Source organism: Stenella coeruleoalba (genome assembly GCF_951394435.1).
Source record: "Stenella coeruleoalba genome assembly, chromosome: 12".
NCBI classification, from domain to species: domain Eukaryota; kingdom Metazoa; phylum Chordata; class Mammalia; order Artiodactyla; family Delphinidae; genus Stenella; species Stenella coeruleoalba.
In genome coordinates, this window is record NC_137158.1 from 24,408,352 (window position 1) to 24,424,885 (window position 16,534).

At 38.0% G+C, this 16,534-nt stretch overlaps 1 protein-coding gene across 2 annotated transcripts in view; it reads right to left on the reverse strand.

Annotated features, from left to right (window-relative positions):
• The window catches only part of BACH2 (BTB domain and CNC homolog 2), a 355,734-nt gene that overhangs the window by 80,027 nt on the left and 259,173 nt on the right, over positions 1–16,534 (reverse strand). For both annotated transcript variants that reach the window (XM_079939384.1, XM_079939383.1), the window contains exon 4: positions 2,741–2,995. In XM_079939384.1, the coding sequence (XP_079795510.1) occupies positions 2,741–2,983 (243 nt within the window). In that variant the 5' untranslated portion in view covers positions 2,984–2,995. The remainder of the gene's footprint in view (positions 1–2,740; positions 2,996–16,534) is intronic.

The following is a 16,534-nucleotide window of genomic DNA, read 5'->3' on the forward strand; positions in this document are numbered from 1 at the left end:
AGAACCAGAATGTTTTAATTATTTGGAAATGCAGATGATGTAGGAACAGAAATCATTTTACACAACTAGAAAGAAAATCAACGCTTAGCAAACTCTCACTTAACTGGAACACGAACAATCAAAAGGTCAAACAGCAGACTTTTGTGTGGCATCTACACACTCTTACTTCAAAGAGTGCCCAGTGCCAAGGAAATAAGTGATTATCAGGGATTTGACCTAAAAAGAAATGTTTAGGTTAGGTTTTACTGCCTTGGTATTGTATTATGATAAATAATTTAAGGGCTTCAGCATTTTAGAGGTTTTTACAGGTAAGAACTGGGGCTCAGAGAGGTTAAGTGACTAGATCAGGATCACAGAGCTAACTGGGGGGCAGGCCAGGGTTTACAGCACAAGGTCCAGGGCGTCTCCAGATGGGGCCCGCAGTCATGGTAGAGAGACTAAATTACATAAATTATGGTTTTCATTTGTAAATATATTTTAATGTAATCTATTTTTTTTGGAAATTAGTAGAAAACATATATGAGGTGACTCTCAAACAGATACAGATAATAAATTAACTGTAAACTCCACCCCCTTCCTAAAACCATTCGGGATAATTGGAAGTTTGTCAGATATTTTCAGAGAATTCTAGAGTTGAAGTAAATTCAAAGGCACACTTGCTGCCCCTCAAGAGAAGAAGAGTCTTAAATTTGACGAACGCCAACCAGTTTAAACATAGTCTTTTATATTTATCCTCTCACCTAATGACGGGTTAAGTATTTGCCCATTAATGCAGCTCAGGATCACCAGTCACACCACAGCTGCCATTTCTTGGCCTTCCCACATCACTTGGTACATAAGCATCCTTCCCTCCTCCAGCCCCAATTACATTATCTTCAACTGATTTGTCCTTTTGTTTCTAGTATTAGGATCTTTCTACTTGACAGTGGTGTGAGGAGTAGTAATGGAGCCCTTCACTTAGGTACATAACAAAGAATATTCATGTGAAACTGCCTATGTAGCCCTCACTTTGCCACTTTCCTGCTCTGCAGGGGTGACAGCAGACATTTCTTAACAGGGGACTGGATCTGGTGACCCCTCTGACCCCCTGTCTATTTTTGTTTTTTTGGGGGGGTATAGATGGATTTTTTAAAATTGAAGAATAGTTGATTTACAATGTTGCAGGTGAATAGCAAAGTGATTCAGTTATATTTATGAATATATATTGATATATATATTGTTTTTCAGATTTTTTTCCATTATAGGTTCAATACAAGATATTGAATCTAGTTCCCTGTGCAAATAACGTTGTCTTAAAGTCTATTTTGACTGGTATCAATAAAGCTACGCTAGCTTCCTTGTTGGTTATTTTATACACAGTAGCGTGTATGTCTATTTGTTTTTTATGTTGAACTTGAATGTCTTTCTGTGGAGCAGCTGCTTGCCCCACCACGTCCTAATTTTTTTTTTTTTTTGCGGTACGCAGGCCTCTCAGTGTTTTGGCCTTTCCTGTTGCGGAGCACAGGCTCCAGACGCTCAGGCTCAGCGGCCATGGCTCACCGGCCCAGCCGCTCCACGGCATGTGGGATCTTCCCGGACCGGGGCACAAACCCGTGTCCCCTGCATCGGCAGGCGGACTCTCAACCACTGCGCCACCAGGGAAGCCCCAATGTCCTACTTCTTATACACAACCTGCTTTACTCATTTATATGAGTTGCCAGGCCTCTGGAGACACTGGATCTGTGACCCCTGAGACTTAATGCTAGTTGTGCCCATTAGCACCTCCCTCAGGGTGACCCGGTCTTTGGTTTCTCCTAGGGGTGCTGTGAAGAGCTGCTCTGTGGATCACGGCACAACTCTGGGTCTCTCTTCACACAGACTATGAACATGAGTTGTACCCCTGAGAGTTGTGCAGTGCACAGCCTGCACAACTGTCAGTGGCAGCCCTGGTGTTGTAGACCGTGCTGGTGCACAGGGAATGATTCTGGCCTTGAACACAAAGCCTAAAGCTGCTCAGTGTTACCCTTAGTCCCACAAAAATGAAGGGGAATCAGGATGATGGAAAAAGAGTAACTGTATAGACAGTTCAAAGGGGTGGCCAATTTAATGGTTTGTCAGCATGAAGCCCATCCTTTGAGTTCTGGCAGCTCAAACCATCCAACTGTATGTCATCTCTGGACAGAACAAGTCCAGCTACTAGTGTCCCCAAAGTACAGAAGTGACTAGACTCCCTGAAGTAATTAAGAAACCTGAGTAGGGTATTTTCAACGATGGTGAGAAAAGCAAGTTTACACTTCTTAGAATCTTACTATATTAACTGTGAAAATGACTGCCTGCTTTTACTCTTCCCCCTGGGCAAGGAAGGTGCTGTGAATACTTTCATTCTTTTACTCTCAAGGGAAATCAAGTGTTCCTTCAACCATTTGAAAGAGAAAAATCATAGCAACAGTCCCAATGATTGAGATCCCACATGTAGGACTGTACTAAACTTTGGGCAAACTACTCAAAACCCGAAGAGTAAGTGAACTAGAAACTAGAAAGGACTGTGAGGCACAGGTGCGGTTCAGATTCTTGCCTCTGAGACGTGAAATGCATCCAATAGAAACTGGCTCTGCCGCAAACCTAACGTGTGGGCGACTTGATCATCAGCCCCCAAGCAGGGATGTGGCACAGGTCCTACCTTCCAGGTCCTCCTCAGCCAACTGTCTCCAAGTCAACAAACCTCCGTTAGCAACTGCACGAACAAACCAAACTACTGTACCTCCTCAGGCAAGCTGACCACCAAGTCATTTCTCGTCTGTCCAACCAGCGCCTGCCAGAAGTATTCACTGCATGCGGCCAGCACAGCTCGGTGGGCCCGGAACTCCTTCCTCTCCACGATCAGAGTCACGTCACAGAGAATATCCTTTTTGCGCTGGTCATTGAGGCCCAGGAGGATGTTGGTGCAGTGGACTGTGGACTCATACACATACATGGGGGAGTCAGGCTTCTCATCCACAGACATGCCGTTCACACCCTGAAAGAAAGCAAGCAAGCCTGGGTCATCACGGCTCCCTGAGTCAGAGAGACACAGTGAGAAAGGATGCTGAGCGCCTGGGAGTCACCGCCCTGAGCCAGGGCGAAAGAAGCAGAACTGTCCATTAGCATCTTACGCGCAGTTAGCACTGTGAGCTCAGAAAACATCTGGAAGGTTGTGTTCTGTGGCTGACTTCTCTCCTTTCCTCTTACTGAGTCCTTTTACCACGCGGAAACAAAGCCAGGTCCTTTAACGGAACACCTAAAACATTCAAAATGCATACCTACTTTAAAACTTGGTAGTTTTAATTTTGTTAGTGGACTGAAAGCGAACTTTCACACATACAGAGTCGCAGTGCAAGTATTAACTGAGCTTTGTGTTAAGAGGAAATGACTCATTCTGAAGTATTGGCAGTGCTGCCTGGATGAAGCACGTGTAAGTTCCTAAGCTGAAATTTGGCTAAGATGCCAAGCAGAGTAAATATCTAATCACAGTACGTAATTTAACACGGGAACTAAACGGAATGTGTATGAAGGGGTGGATATAGCCAGCTATCTATCGCAACTGCCCTCCACCACTTCAAGACAAAGCATGGCCACCATGATGCCACTGTTGTCATGAAAGGCTCTTGAAAAGAAGTGCAAATGTGCTGCTGTTATCCCAGCAGACTGGATATACATCCTCTTTAAGGAAACACAATATATTGCATCAGGAGTCAAGAAAACAGATGCATTCAGTAGTGAAGATTACTTTTACAAAAGGGTTCTTTGCTTTAAAAAGTGTCCATTGATGTACTGATATTTAAAAAAAAATTCTAACTTACACAACAATTTTCCAGTAATATTTACACTAGTATGAATTCCAATAGTGAGTCTTACTTTCTTTTTGCTTTATTATTGTTTATTTTTTTAGAGTTTTAACATACAATAAACTGCATATACTTACACTGTGCAACTTGATATGTTCTGGCACATACATGCAACAGTGAAACCATCATCACAAGCAAGACAATGAACATATCCTTCACCACCAAAAGTCTCTTTATGTCCCTTAACAATCTCTCCCGTGCACCTCTCCATTCACCTATTGATGGATATTTGGGTATTTCCCAGTTTTTGGTTATTACAAATAAAGCTGCTACGGATTAGTGTATAAATCTCTGTATGAACATATGCTTTCACTTGTCTTGTGTAAACACCTAGATATAGAATGGATGGATCATTTGGTATGTGTAAGTCTAACTTTTAAAGAAATGGCCCTGTTTTCTAAAGCAGTTGTGCCATTTCACATTTTCAATGGCAGTTATGAGAGTCCGGTTCCTGCCCATCCTTGTCACCACGTGGTATGGTCAATCTTTCTAATTTTGGCCATTCTAATAGGTACACTGTGGAATCTCTTTGTGTTTTCAACTTGCTTTTCTCTAGTGACTGAAGATACTGAGAATCTTTCACATGCTTATTTGCCATCTATTTATCTTCTCTGGAGAGGTAGATTCTTTGCCCATTTTATACTGGGTTTTTTTTCCTTACTATTGAGTTTTGGAAGTTCCTTAATATACTTAATTAAAGTCCTTTATCAGATGTGTGATTTGCAACTGTTTTCTCCAAGTCTGTAGCTTGTCATTTTATTCTCTTAGCAGTGTTTTTCAAAAAGCAGAAAGTCTTCATTTGAGGAAGTCCAGTTGAGCAATTTTTTCTTTAATGGATCATGCTTTTGGTGTTATATCTAAAAAATCTTTGTACAAACCAAGGTCACATCTTTTGTCAGATTTATAACTAGATATAAGTATTTTTAATGCAATTATAAATGGTTTTGTTTTTAACTTAAATTTCTGATTTTTCATTGCTAGCATATAGAAATATAACTGATTTTTGTATTGATCTTGTATCCTGCAACTTTGCCTAACTTGCTTATTCGTTCCCATAGCCTTTTTTTTTATTTTGGGTGGGGTGGGAGGTAGATTCCACAGATTTTCTATATAGAAGATAATACTGTCTGTAAATGAAGACATTTTACTTCTTTTCCAATCTGGATGATTTCAATGTCTTTTTCTTGCCTTACTGCATTGTCTAGAACCTCCAGTACAATGTTGAGTATAAATGGTAAGAGCAAACATTCTCCCCTTGTTCCCAGAGTTATGGGGAACATATTGAGCTTTTCACTGTTATTTATGATGGTAACTTGGTGTTTCATAGAAGCCCCTATCTAGTTGAGGAGGTTTCTTTGTATTCCTATTTTTCTGGGAGGTTTCTAAATTTGTTTTTCAAATCAGGAATGGATGCTGAATTTTGCCAAGTGCTTTTTCCGCATCTATTGAGATAGTCACATAGTTTTTCTTTTTTAGTATATCAATAATGTAAATAACATTGATTGATTTTTGAATGTTAAACCAACCTTGCATTTCTAGGATAAAATCCACTTGTTCATGATATATTTGCCCTGTTATACATTGCTGGACTCAGTTTGCTAGCATTTTGTTAAGAATTTTTACGTCTATGCTCATGAGGGAGATTAGTCTGTAGTTTTCTTTTCTTATAGATTTTAAAACTGGTTTTAGTATTAGGGTAATGCTGGTCTCACAAAATGAGTTTGGAAGGATTTCTTCCTTTTCAATTTTCTAGAAGAGTTTGAGTAGAACTGGTTTCTTTATTTCCTTAAATATTTGGTAGAATTTACCTATGAAGTCTTCTGGGTTGGAGCTGTAACTACAAATTCAGTTTTTAAAACAGTTGTCAAATTTATTGGCGTAAAGTTGTACATAGTATTTCCTTACTTTCCTTTAATATTAGTAGAATCTGTACTCATGTCACCTCTCACATTCCAGATATTGGGAATTTGTGTCATGTCTCTTTTTTTCCTGATCAGTTTGGCTAGAGGTTTATCAATTTTATTTATATTCTTAAAGAACTAGCTTTTGGTTAAATTGATTTTCTTTATTGTTCTGTTTTCTATTATGTTTATTTCTGCTCTCATTGTTATATCCTTTTTAAAAAAATTTATTTAACAAATATTTATTTGTGCTTACTTTGTGCTGGGCACTCACATTGCTGAACATTTTGCATTTATTAACTTGTTTATGCCTTTCAACAAATTTGTGAGAGATTTTATTTTATTTTTTTAAATTCATTTATTTTTGGCTGCATTGGGTCTTTGTTGCCGCGCGCGGGCTTTCTCTAGCTGCAGCTAGTGGGGCCTACTCTTCATTGTGGTGTGTGGGCTTCTCATTGCGGTGGCTTCTCTTGTTGCAGAGCATGGGCTCTAGGCACGTGGGCTTCAGTAGTTGTGGTGCACAGGGTCAGTAGTTGTGGCTTGTGGGCTCTAGAGCACAGGTTCACTAGTTGTGGCATACAGGCTTAGTTGCTTGTGGCATGTGGGATCTTCCCAGACCAGGGCTCGAACCCATGTCCCCTGCATTGGCAGGAGGATTCTTAACCACTGTGCCACCAGGGAAGTCCTGTTATATCCTTTCTTCTGCTTACTTTGGGTTTAATTTGCTCTTCTTTTTCCAATTTCCTAAGGTGGAAGTTGAACTCATTGACCTGAGATCTTTCATCTTTTCTTTTATTAAATAAAGGCTTTAATGCTATACATTTCACTCTAGATATTATTTTAGCAGTGTCTCACAAATTTTGAAATGTTGAGTTTTTATTTTCATTCAGTTCAAAATACTTTCTAATTTCCATTTTGATTTCTTCCTTGATGCATAAATTATCTGGAAAAACATTATATAGTTTCCAAATATTTGAAGGAGTTTCTAGACATCTATCTGATATTGTTTTCTGATTTAATTTCATTGTGGTCAGAGAATAAACTTTATATGATTTCAATCCTTTTAATTTATGGGGACTTATTTTATATTCCAGAATATGGTCTGTTGGTAAATATTCCATATGCACTTGAAAAGAATGTATGTTCTATTGTTGGGTGGAGTGTTCTGAAATGTCAGTTATGTCAAGTTATACGATAAGTGTTTTTCAAGTCTTCTATATCTTTACTATTTTTCTGTCTATAGGTTCTATCAAATATCATATGCTAACACATATATATATATAGAATCTAAAAAAAAAAAAGGTTATGAAGAACCTAGGGGCAGGACAGGAATAAAGACGCAGACGTTGAGAATGTACTTCAGGACACAGGGAGGGTGAAGAGTAAGCTGGGACGAAGTGAGAGAGTGGCATGGACTTATATGTACTACCAAATGTAAAATAGATAGCTAGTGGGAAGCAGGCGCATAGCACAGGGAGATCAGCTCAGTGCTTTGTGACCACCTAGAGGGGTGGGATAGGGAGGGTGGGAGGGAGACACAAGAGGGAGGAGATATGGGGATATATGTATATGTATAGCTGATTCACTTTGTTATAAAGCGGAAACTAACACACCATTGTAAAGCAGTTATACTCCAATAAAGATGTTTAAAAAAAAAAGTATTGAGAAGGGGCACTGAAATCTCGGACTATAATTGTAGATTTGTCTATCAGTTTTTGCTTCATTCACTGAAATCCTGTTATTAAATGCATACATCATTAGCATTTTAATTTTCTCTTGATGTATTTATACCTCTATCACTATGAAATGATCTTTTAATTCTTGGAAATATCCTTTGCTTTGAAATCTACTTTGTCTGATATTCATATTGCCACTCCAGCTCTTTTTTCATTAGGGTTAGCACAGTATACCTTTTTTTCCTCTTATCCTTTTAACCTATTTGTGTCTTTACATTTAAAGTATGTTTCTTATAGGCAGCATACAGTTGGGTCCTGCTTTTTTTTTTTTAACCCAATATGACAATCTCTGACTTTTGATTCTGGTACTTATACCATTTACACTTAATGTGATTATTGATTTGGTTGGGTTTAAATCTGCCATTTGGCTACTTGTTTTGTATTTGTCTCATCTATTCTTTGTTCCGTTTCTCCTCATTCTCTGACTCCTTTTGTATTAACTGAGTATTTTTATAATTCAATCTTATCTCCTTCATTGGCATGTTCTTTGGTATTTTACTGGTTGCCTCAGGCTTTATATTTATAATATGATTCTTTAAGTTATCACAATCTACCTTCAATTGATATTATACTACTTCATGTAGAGTATAAGAATCTTACAATAGTATGCTTCCATTTCTCCCTTCCTGGCCTTTGTGCTATTGTTGTCATATAATTTACTTCTACAAATGTTATAAATGCCATATCACATTGTTATTATTTTTGTTTAAACAGTCAATTATCTTTTAAAGAGATTCAGATAAGAGAAAAAGGTTTATATATATATATATATATATATATGTATATATATGTATGTATATAAATACATTTTCCTTCTGCCTGAAAGACTTCTTTTAATATGGCTTGTGGCTGTCATAATAAAATATCAGAGATTGGGTGGCTTCAACAACAGGAACTTATTTTTTTACAGTTCTGGAGGCTGGAAAGTCCAAGATCAAGGTGCTGGCTGATTTGGTTCCCTGGTGAGGACTCTATTCCTGGCCTGCAGATGGCTACCTTGCCACTGCGCCCCTGCATGGTAAAGAGAGAGAGCTCTGGTCTCTCTTCCTCTTCTTATGAAGACACTGATCTCACTACAGGGGCTCCTTCCTCATGATCTCATATAAACCTAATTGCCTCCCAAAGGCCCCTCCTTCAAATACCGTCACATTAGGGGTTAGGGCTTCATATGACTTTTGGGCAGACATAAACATTCAGTCCATAACAGCTGGTAATGAATTCTTTCAGTGTTTGTTTCTCTTAAGAAGTCTATTGACTTCATTTTTGAAGTTATTTTTGTGGCCTATAGTTTCTACATTGACAGATTTTTTTTTTTCCTTTCCGCACTTTGAAAGATGTCATTGCACTGTCTTTTCATGTGCATGGTTTCCAATGAAAAATCTGCCTCATCCTTACTTTGTTTCTCTCTACATAATACATCTTCCCCGCTCTAGCTACTTTTCAGATTTTATCTTTATCACTTGTTTTGAGCAATTTGATTATGATGTGGCTTGGTATAGTTTTTTCATGATTCTTGAGCTTCTTAATGGGTGGGTTTATAGTTTTCATCAAATTTGGAAATATTTTAGCCATTATTTCTTCAAATATTTTTTGCCAAATGTTTTTCCTGTCTCCCCTCCTCTTCTCTTTTGGGGAGCTCAGTTACATATGTATTAGACCACCTGAAATTGTCGCACAGCTCACAAATACTCTGTACATTTTCTATTTTTGCTAGTCTTTTTTATTTTTCTCTCTGTGTTGCATTTTGGACAGTTTCTATTGCTAGGACTTTAAGTTCACTCATCTTTTCTTATGCAATATCTAATCTGCCATTAATTCCTCTCACAGTTAATTTTCAACACACAAATTGTGGCTCTCACCTCTAAAAGTTCAATTTGGGTCTTTTTTGTATCTTCCATGACTCTACTTAAGATATTCAATCATTCCTCTAACTTCTTGAACATTTGGAATACAGTTATAGTAACTATTTCTGTCTGTTAATTCTAACATCTGTATCAGTTCTGGTTCAGTTTCAATGGATTGATATTTCTCTTTATTCCTGCTTCTGTGCATGCCTGGAAATTTTTGATTGGATGCCAGATACTGTGAATTTTACCTTGTTGGAGGCTTGATATTTTTGTGTTCCTATAAATATTATTAAGCTTTGTACTAGGACTCAGTTGAGTTATATGGAAACAGTTCAATCCTTCAGGTTTCACCTTTGAGATCTTTTAAGTGGGAACAGCAACATTTAATCTAGGGCTCCTTATTTCCCACTACTTCTAAGTATTTTACCCAATGTCCTTGAATTATGGGTTTTCTAGTCTGGCTGGTAGGAACAGGTGTTATTCCTGGCCCTCTGTGAGCTCTGAGTACTGCTCCTTCTAATTGTTTTGGATAGCTCTTCCCCCATGTTTTTTTGTAGTCTCCTAACACACATGTGCTAATGAGTACTCTGCAAGACACTGAAGGGGAATCTTCTTCAGATGTCTGGAGTTTTCTCTCTGTTCAGCTCTCCCTTCTCTGCTACCCTGCATTCTGAACTCCAGCCACCATAGTCTCTCCAGACTATCAGCTCTGTCTCCACAACTCAAGAGTCAGCCAGGCCCTCTTTGGTTCCTCCTTCCTGTGCCATGGCCTGGAAACACTCTCAAAACAGTAAGCTGGGCTCAGCTTGTTTTCCTTCTCTTGAGGATCAATGTCTTTTGTTGCTTGGTATCCAAAGTCTTGAAAACCACTGTTTCACATGTTTTATCTATTTTTATAGTTGTTTCAAGTGAGAGGATAAATCTAGTACCTGTTACTCCATCTTGGCTGGAAGCAAAAATCTTGGATTTATTCTTCATATTATAGTTACTGTATACACTTTACAAACACTAATTTATCACACTGCTACCATATAGTATAAATTTTGCTCTACCATAAATGATGGTTTTTAATACCTAATTACAAAAATGTATCTGCCAAGAAGAATTTTCAGTTCTTTGGTATTCTAATGAAAGATAAAATATCTGTGAGCCTTATTAACTGGAATCATTTTTAATGCAATAAAAATAGAGTTATAAATGACACAATTCAGTTATAATGACCATAAGCCATGGGGTAAGATTGAGTTTACATGACTACTATCTATGACTAGTTAATTGTTGTTAAATTCTTTACTATCTAGTAAGAATACAAATCTTTTTCTATTCTGGTTTCTTTTCCATGGAATGTTTTCAGGATTTTCTTATCTCCCATACAGGGTCTCCTGTCTGATTTATTTTCTCCATTCTTAGTTCTCAAATTATTACTCTTTCTCCTAACACATTTAATTTTCTCAGTCTGTGAAAATTTGTTTTGTTTTGTTTTTGAATCATGATAGCTTGCATATAGCTGACAGCACTCAAAACTGGGTGGGACAATTAAGGTTCCAGGATGTAAAAAAAAAAAAAATCATAAAAAGCAGGAGATTTATAAGAGACATCTCATTTTTCCAATCCATTTATGAGTAATTCATATTAATGTACCTACATCAAGACGAGAGGAGCTTGCTATAATGGATACAAAGCCATAAATCCTTTAGTGAAACATGAAATGAAAGAAAATCAAAAGAGAAGTGAAGTGAGGTGCAGTGGAAAGAGGAATGAACCAGGGCTCTAGGGCTTTCAGTCCAGCTCTGGCACTGACTGGCTTTGTGGATTTTGGATAAATTGCCTAACTTTCTCTGGACCTGCTTCCATGTTGGTAAAATGAGAAGCCTGGACTAGAAGACTAGCAAAGTTGTTAACAGATCTATAATTGTATGAGTCTAAGTCTATAAAAGAAATACCTACTTAATCACAGAGAATGGGGTACTGTCATTTGAGCTGACAGAAGCTAGCTTTCTTTGACCTTATAAAGACCATTTATGTACCCTCTTTTCACTGTTTTCTATGGCTTAAAAACTGCCTCTGTAGAGCTGGTTACAGGGAGTGGGGTGGACAATATACAGGAAGAAACCAAAGCCTTCTGGAAGAGAAGGAACCAGGACCCCAACCCCTGATCCCACAGGTTTCAAGTTAGGAAGATCTGTCAGGATAGATCATGGTGTCCCTAAGTAAAGAGAAGGGCACAAGTCCCTTGAAGTGAAGTTATCTGTAGGAAATGGGGAATCCAAACCTTGGAGGACATTTTGGCACAATACGTGGAACTGATGCCATTAGCTCCTTCAGTCCTGGATATCTTAGCCCAGAGGTTTGTTCTGGGAACCATGGCTGAGCAAGGGAGTATAAAGTAAAAGAATATGTCATCTGGGAAACCAGTGTGGAGTTCCACTGAGGTCTGAGTGGGGGCTGACTGCTATATAGCAGCACTGGACAATAGTCCAGGCACTAATAGTAGTGAAGCCAAGGCAGTGGGTGGATTCTCAGATTCCAGTTCACAAGTAAGATGGTCTCTTTCTGGCTCTAGGACAGCTGGGAGGCTCAAGGAAAGACTCCATATCCCGCTAATGGGGCAGGTTTGGGAAAATAAAGGACATGTGGCAATATATGCACCCTGAGTTGATGAAGCAGGCTATGATAGTCACACGAACATGGACACTTGCTTTTTGGGCTAAACCTTCCAGAGAGTTCTAGAAGACATTTGAAACATATTAGATCTGTTCATCAAATGGTATAATCTAAAATGTATCATTTCCTCAGTACCCATTTATGATAAAAACTCTCCAGAAAGTGGGCATAGAGGGAACATGCCTACATAATAAAGGCCATATGTGATGAACCCACATATTACATCATACTCAACGGTAAAAAGCTGAAAGCATTTCCTCTTAGATCAGGAACAAGACAAGGATGCCCACTCTCACCACTTTTATTATTCAACATAGTTTTGGAAGTCCTAGTCACAGCAATCAGAGAAGAAAAAGAAATAAAAGGAATCCAAATTGGAAAGGAAGAAGCAAAACTGTCACTGTTTGCAGATGGCATGATACTATACATAGAAAATCCTAAAGACGCCATCAGAAAACTATTAGGGGTCATCAATGAATATGGTAAAGTTACAGCATACAGAAATCTGTTGCATTTCTATACACTAACAATGAAATATCAGAAAGAGAAATTAAAGAAACAATCCCATTTACCATTGCATCAAAAGAATAAAATACCTAGGAATAAACCTACCTAAGGAGGTAAAAGACCTATACTGGGAAAACTATAAGACACTGATGAAAGAAACTGAAGATGGTACAAACAGCTAGAAACATATGCTGTGTTCTAGGATTGGAAGAATTTATATTGTTAAAGTGACAATACTACGCAAGGCAATCTACAGATTCAATGCAATCCCTATCAAAATACAAAGGGCATTTTTCACAGAACTAGAACAAATAAATTTAAAACTTGTATGGAAACACAAGAGACCCTGAATGGCCAAAACAATCTTGAGATGAAAAACGGAGCTGGAGGAATCAGGCTCCCTAGCTTCAGACTATACTACAATGCTACAGTAATCAAAACAGTATGATGCTGGCACAAAAACAGACACATAGATCAATGGAACAGAACAGAAAGCCCAGAAACAAACCCACACACTTATGGTCAATTATTCTATGACAAAGGAGGCAAGAATATACAATAGAGAAAAGACAGTCTCTTCAATAAGTGGTTCTGGGAAAACTGGACAGTTACATGTAAAAGAATTAAATTAGAACATTTTCTCACATCATATATAAAAATAAACTCAAAATGGATTAGGGATCTAAATGTAAGACTGGAAACCATAAAATTCCTAGAAGAAAACATAGGCAGAACACTCTCTGACATAAACCATAGCAATAGTTTTTTTGGATCTGACTCCTAAAGCAAAGGAAATAAAAGCAAAAATAAACAAATGGGACCTAATTAGACTTAAAAGCTTTTGCACAGCAAAGGATACCATCGACAAAAACGAAAAGACAACCTACAGAATGGGAGAAAATATTTCCAAGTGATGTAACTGACAAGGGGTTAATATCTAAAATATATAAACAGCTCATACAGCTCAATAACAGAAAAACAAACAACCCAATCATGAAGTAGGCAGATCTAAATAGACATTTCTCCAAAGAAGACATACTGATACCCATCAGGCACATGAATAGATGCTCAACATCACTAATTATTAGAGAAATGCAAAATAAAACTACAATGAGGTATCAACTCACACTGGTCGGAATGGCCATCATCAAAAAGTCTACAAATAATAGATACTGGAGAGGGTGTAGAGAAAAGGGAACCCTTCTACACTGTTGGTGGGAACATAAATTGGTGCAGCCACTATGGCGAACAGTATGGAGGTTCCTTAAAAATTAAAAATAGACTTACCGTATGATCCAGTAATCCCATTTCCCGGAGGAAACTAATTTGAAAAGATACATGCAATCCAATGTTCACAGCAGCACTATTTACAATAGCCAAGACATGGAAGCAACCTAAATGTCCATCAACAGAGGAATGGATAAAGAAGGTGCGGTGTGTATACATACACACGTACACACACACACACACACACACACACAATGGAATATTACTCAGCTGTAAAAAGAATGAAATTTTGTTATTTGCAGTACCATGGATGGACTTGCAAGGTATTAGGCTAAGTGAGATAAGTCAGGGAAAGACAAATACTGTATGATATCACTTACATGTGGAATCTAAAACAGTACAACAAACTAGTGAATATAACAATAAGGAAAAAATAATCTATCAATCCCATGAAGCAGTTGTTAGACTTTAATCTGTCTGAGGATTTTCTTGATTTTGTTACCTTATTCCTGGATAATCCTTCCTATGCCATGCCAACCCCACTCTGTGTCTCTTGGCTTTTACATTCTTACTGGAGCTTATCACACCCCTCCCTGTTGGCCCCTCTTCAAGCATAATGGAAGTTACTGTTTTCCTTCTTTGAGAAATCAGTCAGCCCTTCCCATGCTCCAGTTATCATTAGTGCTCTTCTAGGAACTCTAATTTGTCTGTTTTTGACTAACCAATGCCAACCTGAATTCTGGTTCTCCTATCATTGCATTATGTCCTATTAAGTTTTCCTTTTTTCATTGGCTTTACTAATATCAAAAAAAATTCCCCACCTCCCAATGCAGCAAATCCTGAAATCTGTAGCAGGACCCATGGGATCTAAGAATGAAATACCTTGTAGTGAGTAACAGCCCAGAATAGCATGGAGGAGTCTGACAGCCAGTCTTTACGCTAAGCATTAGACAATGTGTTAAAGTGTGCAGACATTAGCTGAAATCAGATTGTAAGGAAGCTTTCCAAAGGTTCTGATTTGGGTTTTGGCTGGATCTCATTCTTCTTTTTGTAGGCCAAAAAAACCCCAGCTGCACATGTACACACACATATACCCCAATCATCTTATCATATGGTTTGGCAGTAAAAGTTAATTACTATCATTTTATCATAGTATGCTCATCCCCTCAAAAAGCTACACAGACCACAACTCTTATCAGTCAAAGATGTAGTATTACTGAATACAGACTCACTTATTAACTCACTCATTCACTCTTTGTTCATTATTGGGTCATATTCAGAAATTAAAATGTCTAACACTTAGTTCTGAAAGCAAAAGTATAAATCAAAAAGCCAAAAAAAAGAAAAAAAAATCTACACTGGGAAATCTGAAAAGCTGCAATTCACAAAAAAGTAGAATGTTAAGTTTTCCAGACAACCTGTCATGTCTAGAATGTTTCAGAAGAGAAGAAATGAATACGCCTTGGAGGTAATGAAAAAGACCAAATTATAAACCATTTCACTTGAAATTCCAACCACACTTCTCTTAGAAACAGTGCATTAAGTAAACACTTCTGTGACTCAAACACTAAATTATTTAGTAATTGCTGAGTATATTTCTGCTCTTATCAAGCATGCTCTTTTTTAAAAATAGTTATTTGCTATGAAACCATAAGGGTTAGTTTTTTATAAAAGAAAGTTATCAAGACCATAGAAATTTGGGGACTTCCCCGGTGGCGCAGTGGTTAAGAATCCGCCTTCCAATGCAGGGGACACAGGTTCGAGCCCTGGTCGGGGAGGATCCTACATGCCGTGGAGCAACTAAGTCCGTGCACCACAACTACTGAGCCCGCATGCCACAACTACTGGAGCCCGCGCACCTAGAGCCCGTGCTCCGCCACAAGAGAAGCCACCGCAATGAGAAGCCCGGGCACCGCAACAAATAGTAGCCCCCGCTCACCGCAACTAGAGAAAGCCCGCGCGCGCAGCAACAAAGACCCAGTGCAGCCAAAAATAAAATAAGTAAATAAATTAAAAAAAAAAAAGACTATGGAAATTTTAGCGTGCACAGTGTCATTAAAATTACGAAGTTATTACTTTTGGCTTGGAAACACTTTTCAATCGCATCAGGACTCAAACTTCTTAAAGTGGAAAGCAATCCAATTTTGGTATTTTCTAATGGAAAACTGCAGTGCCTGTCACTTAATGCCTCTAATGCCTTTAGGTAGCTAAAGTGACGGCCTGACATGGGGCACTAAAACGTTCCATGTTCTTTATTCACTCAAAGACTCCATCTGTGCGTGTACTAGTTAGTGGCTAAGGAACTGAAATTTAAGGCTGTTGTTAGGAGGAAGCATTTACAATTGTATCATCAAATCCTTAATAGCTCTGAGTGGTTCTTGTACTTCAATATAAACTTCCATTTTCCTTGACCTTTCAGGAGGAAGTTCAATTTACCGATACAGTTTGTGACAATGGTTTTTACTGCACAGTTGAAAAAAAAAAATTAGGAACTGTCATAATAGGCCCCAGGTTTTGGGGCAATTTTTAATGTTGATATTTTTGTTTGACTTATAAACAGACCCAAATAAAAAAGAATCCAAACTTCCAAAATATCCAGTGATAAAATATTAGTGACAACGACTAGCATTTCCATATTTAAAAGTAAACTGTTTGGAGAGGCAGAGTATGATACAGAGACTGAGTTAGAAGAAATATTAGAATGTTGGTAACAGGTGATATGTAATAATCTAAAAGTAATAAAGAATTAAAGATTTATTGGACTTCCCTGGTGCCGCAGTGGTTAAGAA